General features: G+C 49.8%; 1 protein-coding gene across 4 annotated transcripts in view; it reads right to left on the bottom strand.

Moving 5' to 3' along the window:
* TENM4 (teneurin transmembrane protein 4) overlaps positions 1–18,628 on the bottom strand; it is a 2,903,849-nt gene that overhangs the window by 205,638 nt on the left and 2,679,583 nt on the right. For all 4 annotated transcript variants that reach the window (XM_078433056.2, XM_078433057.2, XM_078433058.2 and 1 more), the window contains 2 exons: positions 17,159–17,257; positions 15,733–15,968 (listed from right to left, as the gene is read on the bottom strand). In XM_078433056.2, the coding sequence (XP_078289182.1) occupies positions 15,733–15,968; positions 17,159–17,257 (335 nt within the window). The remainder of the gene's footprint in view (positions 1–15,732; positions 15,969–17,158; positions 17,258–18,628) is intronic.

Raw genomic sequence — 18,628 nt, forward strand, 5'->3', positions numbered from 1 at the left:
GCGTCAACACTAGATTCACAAGGCTGGCCCGAGCTTTTCTTTTCTTTTTAGTTTTTTAAACTAATTTTTATTTATTTTTGAGAGAGAGCACAAGCAAGTGAGCACGAGCGGGGGGAGGGGCAGAGAGACGGAGACACAGAATCCGAAGCAGGCTCCAGGCTCCGAGCGGTCAGCACAGAGCCCAACGCGGGGCTCAAACCTACGAACCATGAGATCATGACCTGAGCCGAAGTTGGACGCTCAACCGACGGAGCCACCCAGGCGCCCCTGGCTGAAACTCTTCTATAGAAAGATGACTCCACTTAGCAAAGGACCTGCGACTCACGCGTGAGCCATCACTCCTTCCTTCACGTCGTGAACCATCCAAGGGGACCCGAGGAAACCATGGGTTTGGTTAATGCCTGGGAATACCAAAGGAGAAAAGTCCTGCGGCTGGCTTCATCTCCACAGCTGCTAGAACTCACTGTTACAGCACTCTGCAGAGCAACCCTCCCATTTCCTGCTTTCCTCTGGCATACCGACCGTGTTAAATGATTTTTTTCTGTGATCAAAGTCAATTAGGAGGTGGTCCCCACTGTACCTCTAAATGGAGTTTTAATTTGTGTATATATTATTAGGAGAGGTCTTTTCCCTCTGGAACGTTCACTTCAGCAAGAGGAATGAGGGCGGACAGCTTAACGTGGAGCCTGCCACCCGGATTTGTAACTTGGGATAATATTTCTTTATAATGAGAAGCGTTTTGAAAGAGCATTTTAAAATCTCACAGAACAGAGTGTGCGATGTTTCTCTTATACTCCCCAGAGCATCCCAGGCTGCTGCCCCGTGGGTGAGCCTCTTCTGGCTCTTTGGGGTCACCCACATTTTCCTGCTTTCCTGCTCTCATCCGCACACAGAGCAAGGTGCTCGATACACGTGAGTTCCCTTTTACCTTCTCTGATATACACAGATCTCTGGTTTGGTTCAGCTTTTCAATTAGAAGTTTAAGGCAGCACAGTTCTGGGCGCCAGGGTGACGATGATGGTCAAGTTAACAAATAGCCCCTGTTGTTAACTGAAGGTGATACTGTGCCAAACACTGCAGCAAGTGCTTTATAAACACAGTATCACTTAAACCGCACAAAGCCCCAGAAGGGAGGTAGTATTATTACCCTCATTTGCAAGATGAGGACTGAGGGTCAAAGTGATTCAATAACTGGCCCAAGATTGCGCATTTAATAAGAGGCAGAGAATAAGCTCGGATCAGAGTCAAATCCACATTGCCTTGAACCTGTCCCTAAGCACTATGCATGCTGCCTTTCCGATTAGATGTAAAATCATGGAAATGACAAAAATGGGGCAAAAAAGGACAAATCTCTTAATATGGACCAGTCTTACTGATCAAATTTTGTTGGCAATACTTTCCTGAGGACAGAAACTTGAGGTAATATCGCTTAAAAATGGACACAATTTTCCAAGAGCACTCTAAATGCTTGTTGAGCAAGGTACCTGATATTCCTCACTCCCTTCTGCTCAGGGGTCTTGGTCTGTGTGATTTCTTCTATCCCTCAAACACACCTGTCCATCCAGCCTCCAGGCTTTTGCGGATACAATGTCTCTATGTGGAAACGGCCACTGCGCTCCCTATTTAAAAAAATTTTCTCCCATCCTTCAAGGTCTATTTCTATGTGGATTTTCACCATCACCCCCAGCCAAAAATGACCTTTGCTCCTGCCTCTGCAGCCTGGGGCCATTATCATGATTTCAGCACCTCTCCCATGCACAGTGCCCTGACGCTGCGGGTCTGTGTGCTCCCTTCCCCTGGCTGGCTGTGCTGTTCACCTATGTACTCAGTGGAGCAGATCTGTAGAGACAGCCAGGCTCCCAGCTCTGACCCTTATTAGCTGTGTATCAGCAAATAAGTCACATAACCACTCTGACCTACACTGTTTTCATCTGGAAAAATGGAAATAATATAAAACCATCTCCTGAGTTGCTGTAAGAATTAAATTTAATGAAAGTTCTTTATAGATTAGGAAGTGTTCTGAAACCATAAGGCATTCTGGTCACATTGCTTAAAAGTTAATAAAAGAGGCATGGGGTGCCTGGGTGGCTCAGTCGGTTAAGCGTCCTACGTCAGCTCAGGTCATGATCTCATAGTTTGTGGGTTTGTGTCCCGTGTTGGGCTCTGTGTTGACAGCTCAGAGCCTGGAGCCTGCTTCAGATTCTGTGTCTCCCTCTCTCTCTGCTCCTCCCCCACTCATGCTCTCTGTCTCTCAAAAATAAAACAAAACATTAAAAAAAAAAAGAGGGGCCCCTGGGTGGCTCAGTCGGTTGAGCATCTGACTCTTGATTTCAGCACAGGTCACCATCTTGAAGTTCACGAGATCGAGCCCTGTGTTGAACTCCATGCTGACATTATGGAGCCTGTTTGGGATTCTCCCTCTTTCTCTCTCTCTCTGTCCCTCCCCCACTTGCACACACGCATGCCTTCTCTCAAAATAAACAAACTAACTTAGAAAAAGAGTTAATGAAAGAAAGAACACCCAAAGTTTAAAGCACAGACTAATGCAACAATTTGTATGTGAAACATCCAGCACGGCCCCAGACCTACACAATCAGGTGTATGAACCGTGCTATGTAATAGACTTGATGCTCTACAGGAAGTCAGATGCCAACAAGTTACGAAAGAAGAGTTTCCAGTTTTCAGGTAAAAAAAAAAAAAATGCTACTTCTCCTAAAATTCGCATTTAATCTCTGCCAACTTTCACACCTTCTCCCCTCAAATACCAGTTTTGCGTGCGTGCTCTGGTGGAGGAATGTATGTGCTCACGAAACCAGAGACACTCACAGGAGCCCGGGGACTAGGTCTTGCTGAGAGTTCCTGGTGGCCCAGGTGGTAGAATTTAGGACTGTGGGACGCAGTGGAGGCCACAGCACAATGAATGATCCTGGCATATCTCCTCTTTCCCCACTGGTGCCTGTGAACAAAATCTAACTCCAGGCTCGAAAGGACGATAAATCTAGCTGCCTGCCACACACCAGAGGGAAGAGCTTCCTCCAAAGTGAAATGTTATACTGGTGACAATCTACTCATGCCAGACGAAGCCTGGAGGACAGCAGAATCAGATAACATGGGGGGCCAGGGCTCAGTAAGTGACATGTACTGAGGTCCCTGATGTCATCTGGGCCTCCTTGTCTCTCCAATCCTGAGGCATGTTGGTAAAAATCACAGACCCACTCAATGCCACGGGCACATAGCAATCCTGGCACAGTGCATGGGACAGGACAGGTGGATGTTAATTTTTCTCCCATAAGAAAGAGAGTTAGCTTCTCTGCTTCGTAAGGCACTTCCTGCACCCTCTCAGCAGTCCAGATCAGGTGGACTGTCCCAGCCCACCCCAGCTATGGGAATCCAAGAGCCCAGGTGGAAAGAGGGCAGGGTCTGGGGACAAATCCTGGCTCCCTCTCTTACCAGTGATGTGGCTTTGGACAAATGAATTAACCTGCTTGGGCATCAGTTTCCTGTCTATAGAATGGAGATAAAAACAGAATGGTGCCTAGCACATGGTTGGCACCTGGCAAATATTTGTTGGATAAGTAAGACCATGAGAAGATTCAATGAGAAAATGCAGGTAACACTCAGAACATACCTGGCACATGGTAAAGGTACATCACGTTGGGTTGCGGGAAGGGAGCTGGGAGCAGGGGCAGAGGAAAGCCACAGCCAGGGTGGCAAAGGCCCTGTGGTTTGCTCTGAGCCCCAGGGTTGCAGCACCACAGTAGATGAGAACATCAGAGTGGGGGTCTGAAAGGCAGCACAGTCTATATAGGGAACGTAGGCCTTGGGATGGGGAAATCTGGCTTCTAGTTCCAGCTCTCTCACTTGCCAGTTATTCCAGCTCAACGAGCTATTTAACTGCGGCCGGCCTCATTTTCCACATTTGGGGCTTGCAGAGCAAGAAAATACAGTTGAGAATTCTATACGGCGCATAGTCCGCTGGAGAGGATCGATGGGTTTGAAAGCCTCACGGGAAGGCGAGGTATTTACTACGTAGCTGTCTCATGCAGCATGTCTCCTAAGAGGGAAGGCAGCCAGGGTCCTGCAGTCCTTGTGGGTTCTGTGCTCTACACTCCAGAGCCTTGGGTAAAACAGACCAATGCCTGCAGGCAGCTCAAATGCACCAACGGACATTTTAACACACAGTCTTCTGATACAGGCACCCCACACAGCCAACATTTCTGTCTACCAACCTCCGCCTTTGTTTAGGCTGTTCCATCTTCCAGAAAGCCATTCATAGCTTCTCTTTCAATATCTTACTTGATTTACAAGGCTCAGCGCCGTGGGGAAATTTTATCTGATCTTGCTTAGAATGAATTGCTCTTTCCTTCGGGCTCCCACAGGGACAAGGCTCAAACTCCAGGAACATGGTTTTATCATCTGTCTAGTACCACCATCAGCTCCTTACACATCTGGCTCACCATGAAACCTAGGATGACTCAAGGCGGTGATGCTAGCTTATCTGGCTTTGTCTGTCCTTTGCAGCTGGGGACACAACCCAGCACACAGGCTCAGTGAGTGCTCCCTGTGGTTTCAAACCTGAACCTTGGGGAAGTTCCCTCTTCTTAATTTCGGATTACCTTAAATCCCTGCATCCAGGAGTGGCCCTTGGTGGCTGAATCTGAGAGGCCTTAAAACTTCTGGGTGATCCCGCTGCCCAGAAGGGTGAGAACAGCATCAGGTGAACACCCACTGTGGGCCACCCCATGGTCTGGACCCCCCTTCACAGGTGGCCTCTCGCTTAATGCTCAGAACACTGCTTAGACATTAAGTGACTTTTTACCAAGGAGGAAATCAAGACCCCCAATGAAAAACCTGTGGGCTGGGCCAGAATACAAGCCTCACTAGGTCCCAAGTCTGTGCTCTTGCTACTGTGTTGCTATCTCAAAAAAAAAAAAAAAAAAAAAAAAAAAAAGAAACCATTTAGTTGTGATTTCGTTGTTTTACTGATAGGAGGAAGAAAAAAACACTGTGCTTACAGCCATCCTTCCTGCTCTCCTGCCTCCCTCCCTTTTCCCTGTGATGAAGAGCTGCTTCTCTGCTTCCTCACGGAGGTCCTGAGCCTGCCGCCCTAAGCACACGGCCCAGACTGCACCCCCTCCTCTCCACAAGCCCTTCTCGCTTTCTCTCTGCACCTAGGTGCAATTAAGTTCTGTTATTTCACAGTAATTAGTCTAGAAGAAAAACAAGGATGTGGGGAACAAATCCTCTCCATAGGATGCAAAAAATCTGTAAGACCAACTCCTTTTCCACATTCCCGGGGTCAAAGCGTGCAAGGAGCACCCTCGGGGTATGGTTGGGGCTACCTCCTGCCCATCCATGGCCACAGTGTCCCTTCAGGGACCCCAAAGCCGCCCATGGGGTGCGGGCCTCAAGCCCCAGGAGAGTGTGTGATCTCTGCAGGTGCTGCTGTTGTTAGGCTATATGAATACACCTTTTTGTGACACTTCCAACCTCAGGACTGGTTGGCCCTAAAATTCAACACGTCTTGTTTGCCGGGGGGAAGGGAAGACAGATTCCAGGGACCAGGAACAGCGAGGCGCCAGGTTGTTACAGCATCTTTCCAGCAGCCTACTGTCTACATTCCCAGTGAGAAAACTGAGGCTAAGAGAGAGCAAGGTTCTTGCTCGACTTGCACGGACAGAGGAGCAAAACAGGGCCCTGGGCCAGGAGTGCACCTCACACTGATTACGCTTTGGCAGCCGCCTCTGGCTCCCTGCTCGGCTTCTGATAACCATTTTCCAAGCTCCCATGATCTCACTGTGTCTAGACCTTTCCTCTCTGTCCCCTATACGAATACAAGCCTCTTCCCTTTTTCCTTCCTTCCACTCCATGCCTTGCCACAGTGGCTAGGCTCAGGTCCAGGCACCTTACCCTGCTTTCTCTCCGTCAACACACTTTTGCTGAACACGTGCTACCTCCTGCTGGCCTTGTACAAGAAACTAACTACGGTACGGCCCTGAGCAGGATGGAGATAGTTTCTGCCCTCCTGGAGCTGAAAATCCAACAGCAGGGACAGGCTCCAGCCGATCCGTGACACAATGAGCAGCTGCCGTTGTGGGGAGCATCATGAGCAGTGTCAGAGCATAGAACCAGGTCCTGGCTTAGTGTCAGGGGGTCAGGAGGTACACTGAGGAAGGGACATGTGAGCCCAGCTTTTGAAAAGGAGCAGACTGAGAGAAAGGAGGTGGAAATCCCTCCAGGAATGAAGACTCTATAGCTTCTCTGGGTCTTGGAATCACACATCAACTCCCTTGCCCCCCACCCACTGAACCGGCTGACCCAAGGTCAGACACAAAGCCCCACCCCGGTGGGACTGCGGGGAAACTGGACACCCGGCTGGGCGTCCTGGAATTCAGTCCTACCCTTCCAAGGAGCCCCTAGCAGTGAGTAACGAGAGCTTCAAACTGTGCACCCCTTGTGACCCAGAAATCCTGCTTTTGGAACACACCCTCCCCAAAATAACCGAAAGAAGAAAAATCAGAGCAGAGTCACAAAGATGTTCACAGAAGCGCTATTTATAATAGGAAAAGTTGGAGACGGCAGGAATACACTGATACGGTAATGGCACAGATATGACAGAGCTCTTCAACTTGCCAAGAACTGTGTCAAGTTATAAGCGTGTACGGGAAGAAATGGTCCACAAAAATGGCACAAGAGCATATGCCCGTGTGCATTCATGCCGACAGCACAGATGTTCCCGTTGTGAGACCCTAGTATCTTGAATTCTGAATTCTACCTTCCAGTGTTCTCAGCAACACTTGAAGATCTTACAGTCTGATTCTGAATCCAGCAATAAATCACCTCTTTATTACATTTATTACTCTGAAAAAGAGTACCTAAAACCACCAAATAGCAAACAGGTGAGTGCTTGCCAGAGGCTGAGAATGAGGGGAGCACTGAGTATAAAAGGACATAAGGGAGCTTTTTGGGGTGATGGAAGTGGTCTGTGTTTTGACTGTGGTGGTGATGATGGTCACGCAACTCCATCCATCTGTCAAAACTCAGAGAATGGTATGCCTAAATGTGTTAGTCTTCTGTGTGTAAACTGTATCTCAGGAAATCTGATTTTGACTACAAGTGGGCAGGGCCTGGTGGCTGAGTGGGAGCAAAATATAGGAGAGGTGCCTGAGTAAGGTGGGGGGGAGAGGTGCCGAGTAAGGGAGGGAGAGGTGCTTGAGTAAGGGAGGGGGGAATGGTGCCCGAGTAAGCGGGGGGAGAGGTGCCTGAGTAAGGGGGAAAAGGTGCCTGAGTAAGGGGGGGAATGGTGCCTGAATAAGGGTCAGGGAGGTGCTGAGTAAGTGGGGAGAGAGGTGCCTGAGTAAGGGAGCAAGAGGTGCTTGAGTAAGGGGGGGAGTGGTGCCCGAGTAAGTGGGGGGAGAGGTGTCTGAGTAAGGGGGGGGGGAGAGATGCCTAAGGGGGGAGAGGTGCCTGAGTAAGGGGGGAGGTACCTGAGTTAAGGGGGGGAGAGATGCCTGAGTAAGGGGGGGAGGTGCCTGAATAAGTGGGGGAGAGGTGCCTGAGTAAGGGGGGGAGAGGTACCTGTGTAAGGTTTGGGTCTCGATACTAGCCTTGGGTCCCCAGGAGGAGAGCCAGAGCCATGAGCACTGCTATGGAAGAGAAATCGGAGATGTGAGGAGGCTGATGTTATCTACTTGCCTTCCAGACCTGCTCTCCCCTTCTCCACCCTGCTCTGTGCCTGGGAGGCTCACCCACACGGTCTGGATCAGTGGGCTTCCTTGGGTCTGCCGGCTGCTGGCTGGTTCCACCCGTGGAGGAGATCGGAGGGTGGGGAGACGGCGGGGGGCGGAGGGGCAGCTGCAGAGCGGGGAAGATGTTTTTCATGCCGAGCGGTCACATGTTGAACGCCTTAATCATTTTGGCTACTCCTTTGTTTGCCTGCTTCCTCCTACGTTACAGACGGGAAGGCATCTTAAGGAGATGAAGTCCTTGCCCACGCGGTACAGCAAGGAAGGGCGGAAGGACAACGGACAATAGAACGAGACCCGCTGGGCACCTACCCTTGCTCCTCTCGTTCCAGACACAGAAGCCTACTCCACACAGGCCGCTGTCTTGTTAGGAAAGCCTCCTCCCACAGAGCCCAAATCGGCCTTTGTGTCATTTTCACCCTGCGGGCCCAGTTCTGGCCTCGGCAGCGCCACAGAGCAAGTGAGCCCCTCCTCCACACGGTGGCACCTCAGACAACGGCAGACAGCCGCGCCAGGCTCAAGTCCTGCTTTTGGGGGGCTGGAGGATACCTGTCTGGGGTCTGTTATGAAGAGAACAATCTATATATATCTTGCTATTAGCCATTCCCACTGAGCAGCATGAAGGAATCAATCTTGGAAAGAAAAGCTTTAATACAGGATCCTGTATCTTTACCACTTCTTCCTCCCCCTAAAACATCAAGTTCAATCATCTCCATTCCCCATTCTTTGGGCTATAAAGGTAAATCTACCCAAAAGGCCTGATGTGAAGTCAAAGAGAGAGGAGAGAAAATAAGCTGTATTGCTCGCTAGTAACACCCGGGCCCAAAGGGCAACAGGCCTGTGCTTATGAAGCAAATGGCACCCGAGATGCTGATGCCGTGAGAGCTGAACCAGATGGGATAACTGAGGGAAGGAGGGGGTAATATCACCTTGGCTTCCATTTCTGACCTTTTCTCTACTCATGTCATGTCCATGTCACCTGCCCCCGAGCCCCAGGACATACAGTGCACATTTCTGCCATCGTGCTTTTGCCTGTATTTTCCTTCCACCCAAAATACCCTCGGCAGGCTTTACCACCTTGCAAGGTCATTTATCCCATCAAGTCTCACTGAGCAGGGCTCCCTTGTGCCTGGCTTTGTGCTCCGGACGAGCGTGCAGCAGAGAACAGACTTTAGGAGAGGGGAGAGTGAGCAACGCGCCCCCTAAAGAGAAGGGATGCCTCATGACCCCCTAACTGGACTGCCACCAGCCAGCCCCTGAAGTGGGGTTTGTGTGGTGGAATGTCAGTCAGACATGGCGAGGAGAGCCCACACCAGTCTGCACACGTGGCACTCGGGGCCCCAGCCCGCCTCCATCAGCACTGCCCAGATAACCCCGAGAACTGGATGACCCAGGCGCTTCTGGACCAAGGACTGCGATATTCCAACAAGCAAGCACTCTGACAGCTGCCTTTTGTAAAGCAGCAATTAAATTTAGCAGCGTTCTCACCGAACTATCACCACTTCAAGCAAGGGCTCTGATTTTTTTTTTTTTCTCAATCCAACATCAGCTGCTAGTGGAGGTGAAAATGTGACCTACTTACAAAAAAAAAAAAGATAAAAGAAATAAAAAGAAGGAGCCCTCAGTGCTGAGCATGTTGTCGTAGCAGCTGCACAGAGGCCGCCACACCCCCACGTCCGGGTTCAGTTTCCTCCTTCCTCCTTCCTCCTTCCAAAACCTGGGGAGGACATTACGGGATCATCTACTCCCACCCCATCCTGGGTTGAGAAACTGGGGTCCAAGGAAGGCTTCCAACAGTGTCCCAAGGCCACCAGCAAGGGAGCTCTCCTTTTTCACATGCCCTGTGGTTTTTCAGCATCATCTCTCATGGGAGTACTATTGTTCTCCCCACTTTGCAAATGAGGAAACCAAGGCTCCAAAGGGTCACCCAGCTGGGCTGTGGCAGAGCTGAGATTTCTGCAGAATTCCATGAGAACACCTCACTGCCTTAGAGAAAGCATAGTGAGCGGCACCCTTTCTCCGCGGGGCGGGCCTGTACCCACCGTGGAAGAGAGTCCCAGGGCAATCTCAGGTCTCCATTCAAATGTAAAACTAGTCCTGCTTTTTTGTACTGTTAGCAAGCCTGTTGTGCCCCTTTTCCAAACGCCTATTTGGCAAGACAGGTGCTTGAGGAGTCCTGGAGATAGGAATCCGCAGCTCTTCCGTGATACCCCGTGTTTGCTTTTCACATAGAGATCCAGAACGCCGGGGAACCTGTCAGTCTTACCTGGACAGAGGCGACTGTCAGTGAACCAAAAATCAACTTTTGTCTGAGTTAAAGAAATGACGCGAGGCACTTTCTGGTAATGACTCTTCTCTAGGCTGCTTCCCTGTAACAGCGACACATCCCTACAAATGTCTCCTGACAGGTCTCCCTGCTTGTTCTGTCGGCTGCCCCAGTGACTAACACCGGCCAGGAAGCCCGCAGGCACTGAGATGAGATGAGGCTGGTCCAAGGTCTCGGTCAAGACTTACAAATACTCTTCCACATGTGATGCTAATAGTACTAAGAATATTATTAACAACAATAATAGTATCTACCTTTTATTGAGTGCTAAAGGTCCCAGACAGTAGTCTAAGTACTTTATGCAAATTATCTTACTGGAATTTGCAAGAGCCCTGTGAAGTAGCCACTATTATTAGCCTCGCTTTACAGATGGGTAAACTGAGGCTGATAGAGGTTAAACAGACTTGCCTAAGGTCACAAGACAGATGCGCAGCAGAGCTGAGATCTGAAATCAGACAGCCTAATTTCAGAACCCATGCTCTCAGCCATGCTGCTATAAATTCCTCCCACGTAAAATGGGGTAATCATTCCAGCCACACCCACTATAGGAGCCATAAGCAAAGTGGAAACCGAGGTTCAGACAAATTAAGCAACTTGCCCAAGTTTACACAGTCAGCAAGTGACAGAGCTGGACATGAGTGGGGTCTTTTGATTCTACACCATCTGTTCAAGCTGTGAACCCAGCACAGTGTCTGAGAGTATGGCCTTTAAAAATCCTATATTCTTTACTGGTTTTGGGACCCTGGCAAGTTGTTACCTTCTGTGAGCTTTAGTTTCCTCTTGTAGAAAAAACAGAAAATAAAACTTATCTCACAGAACTGGTGAGTGCTCAAAGATATGACATGATGGGCTTGGACCAACACTGGGCACACAGCAAAAATTCTAAATACCAAGTACTATGATAGGAAAGTTAGTGCATAAAGTTTAGGAACGTGAAGTCGAAAGAGGAAAAGAATTTAAAGGCATCAGCCCTAGAGCCTGGGTGCCTGGGGATGACCACTGTCCTGCCATTTACCAGGTGACGGTGGGAACTTATTCCAGTTCACAGGTTCTCAGTGTCCTCATCTGTAAATTGGAGAGAATAATCCACAGGGCTGTTGGGAGATTTGAAAACGAGAAACTACAAGCAAAGTGCTCAGAACAGAGAGGGGCATGTGGGCTGCAAACAATCAAAGCTAAGTGAAGTGCTCTCATTATGAACGACCACAGCAGCCCCTATTATCTTTACCACACTATGCCACACTGCCTTTTGTGGGGACAGCGTTTTAAAAACAATTAGCTGCTATAAAATAAAGCATTATTTGCCATGGCTGCACAAACTTCATGGTTTGACTTTTAACTAATCTTCCCCTCATTATCATGCTCTCCCTATTTTGTTCTGCAAACACATTTCTTATCTTCAGAAAGGAAAAGGCGGAGAGTGTTCCAATACTCAAAAACCATCACAGGGAGAATGGTGAGTAAAACAAGGCACGCATGGTCAACAGCTACCTCTCCGAAAGGGTGTCCTTTGGAGACAAAAATGTACATCACGTCTCTGGTGAGATGCCCCGTGGATTCTTAAAGGTCCTTCCTAGGTTACCCACCCAAACTAGAGTGGCCAAGTAACACCCCCCAGGGGGGAAGACAGCCCAGAGGCAAGGCCCCAGGCCCTGTAGCCTTTGTGGGTGGTGAATGCTGGCTGTGATCTTCCCAGGAGAGTAACCGCAGGTGTCTCTGCAAATGAACGGAAACTTTTGAACTAAAAACCGAATGTCAAATGGATCTGTCAGGGTTCCCTCCAGATATGGCAGCCCCGAGCAGATAGCAGAGAAAGAACAATTCTTGCCCGCCCTGTTCTCGACTCCCCCTGTGCTGGTGAAGTGATAGGATTCTTATCTGGAGCTTGATAGGATGTAGAAAATAATTACAAATGAAAAGGTTATTCATAATTTTTAAATGAGTTAATTAGTAAACCCAGTCAGACTCACTCATTACAGTAATTAATAATTGATTATACTTGAAATTAAACACAATTTTTCATCAAAAATCTAATTAAGTATCTGTGCTTTTGCCTGTTGATTAGATCGGTTGGTCGGCTGGAAAAGTCTTTGTTAAGGATATTTGTGCTCGGCTGAGACAATTAATTTGATTTTTAATAATTGAAAGTTCCTTCCAAGTTAGTCATCACAGGCTGTGATTACGACCAAGCAACAAGACGCTCATCCTCTGCCCCCGGCAGCTGGAGGGGACCAGGCACGAAGGATGCCGCCCCAGCCCTTGAGGAAAAGTAGGAAAATGCACCTGCAATGCCTTCACCTGCATTAGCGTACTTCAGCCTCACACACATCCTCCTGACGTGATGGGTCGTGCCTGTCTTCTAGATGAGGAAGTCAAGGCTCAGAAAGAGAAGCGAGTTGCCCAGGGGTGAACAGCAGCCAGGTGGCAGAGCTGGGAATGGAATCCAGGTCTGTCAGAGGCTGGTGTAAGCTCTGAGTCTCCAGGGAACAAAGGCAACATTCCAGTTCTGCCTATCTGACCTGGCCCTTGCATATGCAATCTACAGTCCCGTCTTAAAGTTTCTGCAGAGAGAGGGTTTTACCAGAAGGATGTATTTATTCTATGTGAGGACACATTATCAGTGAACTAACCACTCCTAACATGAGACACAAATTCTCCTAAAGCCTACTCCTCCTCTCCACCCACACTGCTACTGTCTTAGCCGATGCCCTTGGCTTCTCCTGACCCATTTGCTGTGATGGGGCCTATTCTTCCTTCCTCTACACTTTTCTTTCTAAAATAAAAGTCTGACTACATTCTGCCACTGCTTCCACTGCTTAAAACCCTTCAGTGGCTCCCCAGTGCCCATCCGGGAAGGTCCATCACTTGGCCTCTGAGGTCATCTTCACAATCTTACCGAACTCTCCTGCATTAGCTCCAACACCCCTCAGATGCTTCAAACACAGACGATGGCCTTACCACCACACTGTCCTCTCTTAAACCTGAAACTTCCCTCGGTTTGACATCCACTCTCTGCATGTCTCCTGCCAATTTAACTCTGACTAGAGGATTCAGCTACATCATCATCCTTCCCAGGGAGCCTCCCCTAGTGCTCTTGGCGGTGGGTATTCCCATAGCCCCTGAGCTGCTTCAATCACGGCTAACACAGTTGTCTCCTTTCCAAAGCTACCAACAACAAGAGGGCAGGGATCATGTATTTAGCCCTAACATTTAGCACAGTACCTGGCCCAAAGGAGGTACCCTGCATGGTTTGCCGAATGAGAAACAGAAGTCACAAAATCATGGATGCAAAGACTATCAGTGTTGGAAGGACAATCAAAGGCCATCCAGTGAAAAATCTCAGTCGGCACTGGAATCATCCTTGCTATGTGGTCACTGGGCTCTATCTGCATCGTTCCTATGACAAGGAGCTCACTACCTCCTGGTAGATCCTATCTAACTTTAGATTCCTGAAAACTGACCCCATAGAAGCCCATGGGATGTAAACGGACGAGAGTTTGCATAATCATACAAAGATTTATTCTTTCTCCCTGAATGAGGCTACAGTATAAACTTTCCAACTTCAATGTAAGTTGATGTCTTTATGTTGCAAACTACTTGACTCTCGATGAACAGGGACAGTCCTCGTTCAAACGTCTACTCATTTAGGAAATATGATAATGTCAGTCAAAAACAAGAGTTGCATTAGTGGTTACCAGGGACACAGCATTGGTGGTGACAGGAAGAAACTTTCATGCCGAGTGATGGTGCTTGGAACTGTATAGCCCTCACCTGTAACCCAGTTTACATCAATCAGGGCCCTTTCACAGGGCTCTGGCCTCTCCCAGTTTGGCTATTCCTTTTACCAACTAACACACAGTAGGGATGGCAAAGGCCTGGTGTGCCATCAATATTCTCCATTCTGGTGGCCATGATAGGTATTACTAATCGATCACAGAGACCCTTTCCCATTGATCCTGAATATAGCCTCAGGACCCTTCTTTTTGAGAGAGAGAGAGCGAGAGAGCGCCAGCACGCACAGGGGAGGGGGAGAGGGAGAGGGAGAATCTTAAGCAGGCTCTACCCCCAGTGAGGAGCCTAACACAGGGCTCAATCTCATGATGATGAGATCACGACCTGAGCTGAAGTCAAGAGTCAGACGCATAAGTGACAGAGCCCCCCAGGCTCCCCCTCGGGATCCTTCTTAACACAGCTTTCTAGACAGCATCAACTAAGCAATCAGATAGAAGGGAAGAAACACGTATGCCCACCTGGCCTTGAAGCCATGGAATTCTCTGTGCCAGTCGTCACAAGGGAGAGAGAGATCTGGCATACTGACGAAAGCTTACTATAGGTGGAGCTATTTAAGGCGACCTCCCTGTTTGAGGGGCTGTCGCCTTCCCGATTACTTGTAAAATCCACAAATCTGGAATGCTCAATCCATGCTCAAATCACTTCTCCTGAACAAGCGGGGGCCCATGTTTTGTTCATCGTTCCTAGTGACTGCACATACTTCCTCAGCACACAGCCCTTTTTCATCCACAGTAACCCAGGGGGTTATGCGATGACAGGGTTCTTTTCCACCGCGGACGACACCCTGTCTTCCTCTGGCCTGTGCCAGTTACTTCTGTTTCTCTTTACCGGGCTTACACTGGAAAAGTCCCCCTTGCATACAGAATTATCTCAGAATTCCTCAGCATGGCTTCAAGGACTTCTCAAGCTGGCTTGACCTACCTTAAACCCGAGAATGACAGAATTCGGAGGCTGGAAAGGACAGAGGGTTAAGCCAACCCCTCTGGATGCTTTTATTAATGGGCTGATTTACAAAGAGGCAGCGGACTCTAAGCGGTGCCTATGGATCTCTTCAGATTAACATCTTCCCTGGGAGCAGATCAAAGATGGGGGTGAAGGAAGCAAGAAACCTGACTGTGGGGGGAATACGTCGAAAGAGCATCCAATGGGTGGCATCCTGTGGTGGCAAAGTAGGGGCCAAGAGGAGTTTCCTACATCGTGGAGGTGGCCTGGGGTCAGGCAAGAAGGCCAGTCAGCGCTGTTTGGGGTCTCCGTGCATCCCTCAGCCAACTCTCGCTGCTAGTGGGGACCCGCTGCTCCTCAGTCCTGACCATGGCTGCGCTCTGGACTTGGGCTCCCACAGTCCCCTCAGACCACCTCGTCACAGCCTCTTGTCACCTTGAGACATGCTTCCTGGCTGAGGTCAGCTCAGTCCAATCTTTGGCAGTTTCCCTCCAACCCCAGGGCACCCCACATCTTTCCTGCTCCTCACTGCGGCTACGTGGCACTAGCAGGAGAGGCCTGCCTGCTGTCCAGCCTCTCCAACTGGTCATTTCATTTGTCATGACTCCAATCTGTGACACTGGCGCCACAGACCACCACCTCAAAGGTCAGTCTCGGTGACTGCTTACGTCTACTGCTAGGCATCCAACACAGGACGGAGCAGCTGCTCAGCTTCCTTCCTGGTTACAAGCAGGGAGCAGAAGAGGGTCCCAGAGAGATGACTTTGACAGTTTAGGGGGTGCAGGCCAGCGCCCCAGGGCTGCGTGGCTCGCCACGTATGCTTTGGCCATCGGGGCGGCAAGGTGCCCGCGGTGCCCACAGGTGTGCTGTGTGCTGCCCTCTGAGCGAAGGGGAGCCGAGGGGAGCTGGGGCGAGGGAGGTGCTTACCCACGAAGTAGGCCAGCAGGATGACCAGCGTGGCTGAGATGACGATGGCGCTCAGGGCCGCGCACTTCCAGTTACAGTACTTGGAGGGCTTCTGGAGGTTGAAGGCTGGCCGGGCAAAGGTGCTGCGGGGCAGGGGCCGGGGCGGGGGGGAGTACACCGTGCTGGACGTCAGCGGGTACCCTGGTGAGGTGGTGCAGAAGAGTGGGGAGGTGCCTCCCGGCTTGAAGAGGAAGTGCCTGCGGGTGGAGAGAAGCCAGAGGGCATCAGGGTCTGCAGGCTCACTGGGACCAAGGTCAACCTGGAGGACAGAGGCAGCAATAGAAGCATGCAGAGGAGCCTGGAGAATCACCACAGAGAAGACAGGAGGGACAGAGAAAAGGAGAATCATGTACCAGACCACATAACAGGGCACACGAACACACGCGTCCGGGGAACACAATGGGATAGTCCTCCCTGTGGGAAAAACCACCCGGGGCCAAGGAAGAAGGTGTTACCGACTTGACAGAAGGCTGGCTGGGTGTGGAGATCCCTCTCCGGGGAAGGGCTGGGGTGGGGATGCTGTTTCTTGGGTATTATACTAGCTGTTCTCTAAAATTACTGGCGGTAACTAGGAATGTGTCTAAAATCCTGTTCTGCATCCTGGAGCTAATGGAACCTGAATGTTTCTTCTCTCTCCAATACCTACTTTGCCAGTGTACCTTGGTGGAGGTATGAAACCCTTTAAACCGTTCTGTTTAAAGGGTGTTTCGGGGGTGGACCTCAGAGACCACCATTAAGTTTTGCCATGGTTGAGTCCCCCAGTGGCTGTTATACAACCGATGGCAGCAAAAGCCTTCAGAAGCCAGACTGCTGCCTTCCAAACTCCTCGCAAAAGCCGTGTGAGAGCACAGGTAGGCAAATGCATCCTCAGCCTAGCCATAGTCTTCAGGGCAGCGTGGCAGGTCAAAGCACATGGTTGTGGCCAAACTAGGTGTCAGGAAATCCTCCACAGCTTGTCTTTAACCATGGCCACGGGAGAATTTGTACACGGCCTGGGAAATGGGGTGCATTGGTTGCACTGCTTCCCCCTGAAACCTTAGAGCAATCTTGCACTCTGCTGGGGTGCAAGATGCCTCAGGTCACAGAACACATCCTTGGGATTACAATACATATGATATAGGGCCTATGCTGCATAAAAATTGCTATGAGATGTCTCTCAGAATGTCAGAGGCAGCCAATGAGATGCCGGGAGCTGCATATTAACAATGCCGCTGTTAATATGCTGAAGACAGGGTACTTCAAGGAGAAACTCTTGGGGATGGGCATGCAACATGGCATCGTCACTTCCCGCAGGAGAGCCCAGGGAAAGGTCTCAGGGTCTGCATGCGAGTGCAGGAGCCACAGGGACAGCATACACAGAGAGGAAGAACATGGGGATGTCACCTACCCGTCACTGTAAGCCCCATCATGGCGGGAGGCGCTGAGAATGTCCATCTCAATGAGGTTGTCCTGCAATGTCCCTAGGAATGGCTGCTTGCCTAGGTTTCTACGCACACATGGAGACATGAATGAAGCAATGAGTCATGCATCGATGAAGGGGGATAGTAGAGAAACACACAAAGTGGCTGTCTGCCGCGGCTGTGCGTGAGATCAGCGGGACAAGGCTGCCAGGCGATGGGTCTGTGTGCAAGCCACATGTGCGAGGGGTCTGCCTGGCACAGAGCATCCAGAGGGAGCATTCTCTGTACAAACCTGAATGTCTGGCAGTTGTGGCCATCAAATCACAGCTCTCACTGACGAAGACTGATTACGTCTCAGGCACTGAGCTAGGCATGATACATCCGTTTACTTCAAATGTTCAGAATAGGCTATGCAAGGAAGGTGTATCCCCATTTTACAGGTGAGGAAACTGAGATGTGGAGAGGTAACAGGATTTGCCAAGGTTACCAGCTGGCAAGGTTCTACGCGGGAATTTGAGCTCAGGTTTTCTGTTTCCAAAGACTGTGCTTTCTCTGCTATACATAGAAAGTAGAAAGATGTATACTTTCTATACATCTGTTCAAACAATAGCAAGAGACACTTGGCTAGTCCAAAGAAAAAAGAGTGATAAGCATTTGGGGCCATTTTCTTCTCAAGCAGTGGTGCTCAAACTCGAGTAAGCATCAGAATCGCCTGGAGAGCTGTGCTTTGCTGAGGCCCACCCCAGAGATTCGGAGTCGGAAGATGGAGGTGGGGCCTGAGAATCTGCATTTCTCACAAACCCCCAGGTTGATGCTGACAATATTTAAAGTGTCACGGTCCTTGAGCAGAGCAGGGACCTCGGTGATGGCTGAATGGTGAGGGCGGTGCCCCTCAGAAGACAGATGGGGCGTCGTGTCTTTTGTTCCCCCCATGTACACTGAGGGCAATGCATTTTGTGACAGCACCCATTTCTAATGCAGAATGGAGACAGACACACTTGCCCTCTGGGTCTCCATCGTGCCTGCTAACTGGCCTCATTCATACTGGAGTGTGCTGGATCCTGTTTCCTGATATTTTCACGCACTGCTGTCCCCTCACTTACAAACCGTGTAGTGCACAGTTTTAAACGAGCCGGTGATGGCTTCAGCCTACCGTATGCACCCCAAGGAAGGACTTGAGTGCCGAGAGCTAACTTTTGGGTTCGGCCCTGCGAGGGACCTTCCTGCTGACTTTGACCAGGCCCTTGAGCACCAGAGAACCCAAATTCAAGTCCCTTTTCTGCCACTTTCTTGCTGTGTGACTGTGTAAAAATTTCAACCTCTTCCAATCCTATACTTCATCTGTAAAATGGGGATAACAATACTAAGTTCACAAAGTTGACGTAGGACCAAATGAGTAATGTTGGAAGTATCTGTAAGGGCCAAACACACATCATAGAAGTTCTAATGCCAATTTA

This window comes from Panthera onca, chromosome D1, assembly GCF_046562875.1.
Source record: "Panthera onca isolate mPanOnc1 chromosome D1, mPanOnc1 haplotype 2, whole genome shotgun sequence".
Classification (NCBI taxonomy): Eukaryota; Metazoa; Chordata; class Mammalia; order Carnivora; family Felidae; genus Panthera; species Panthera onca.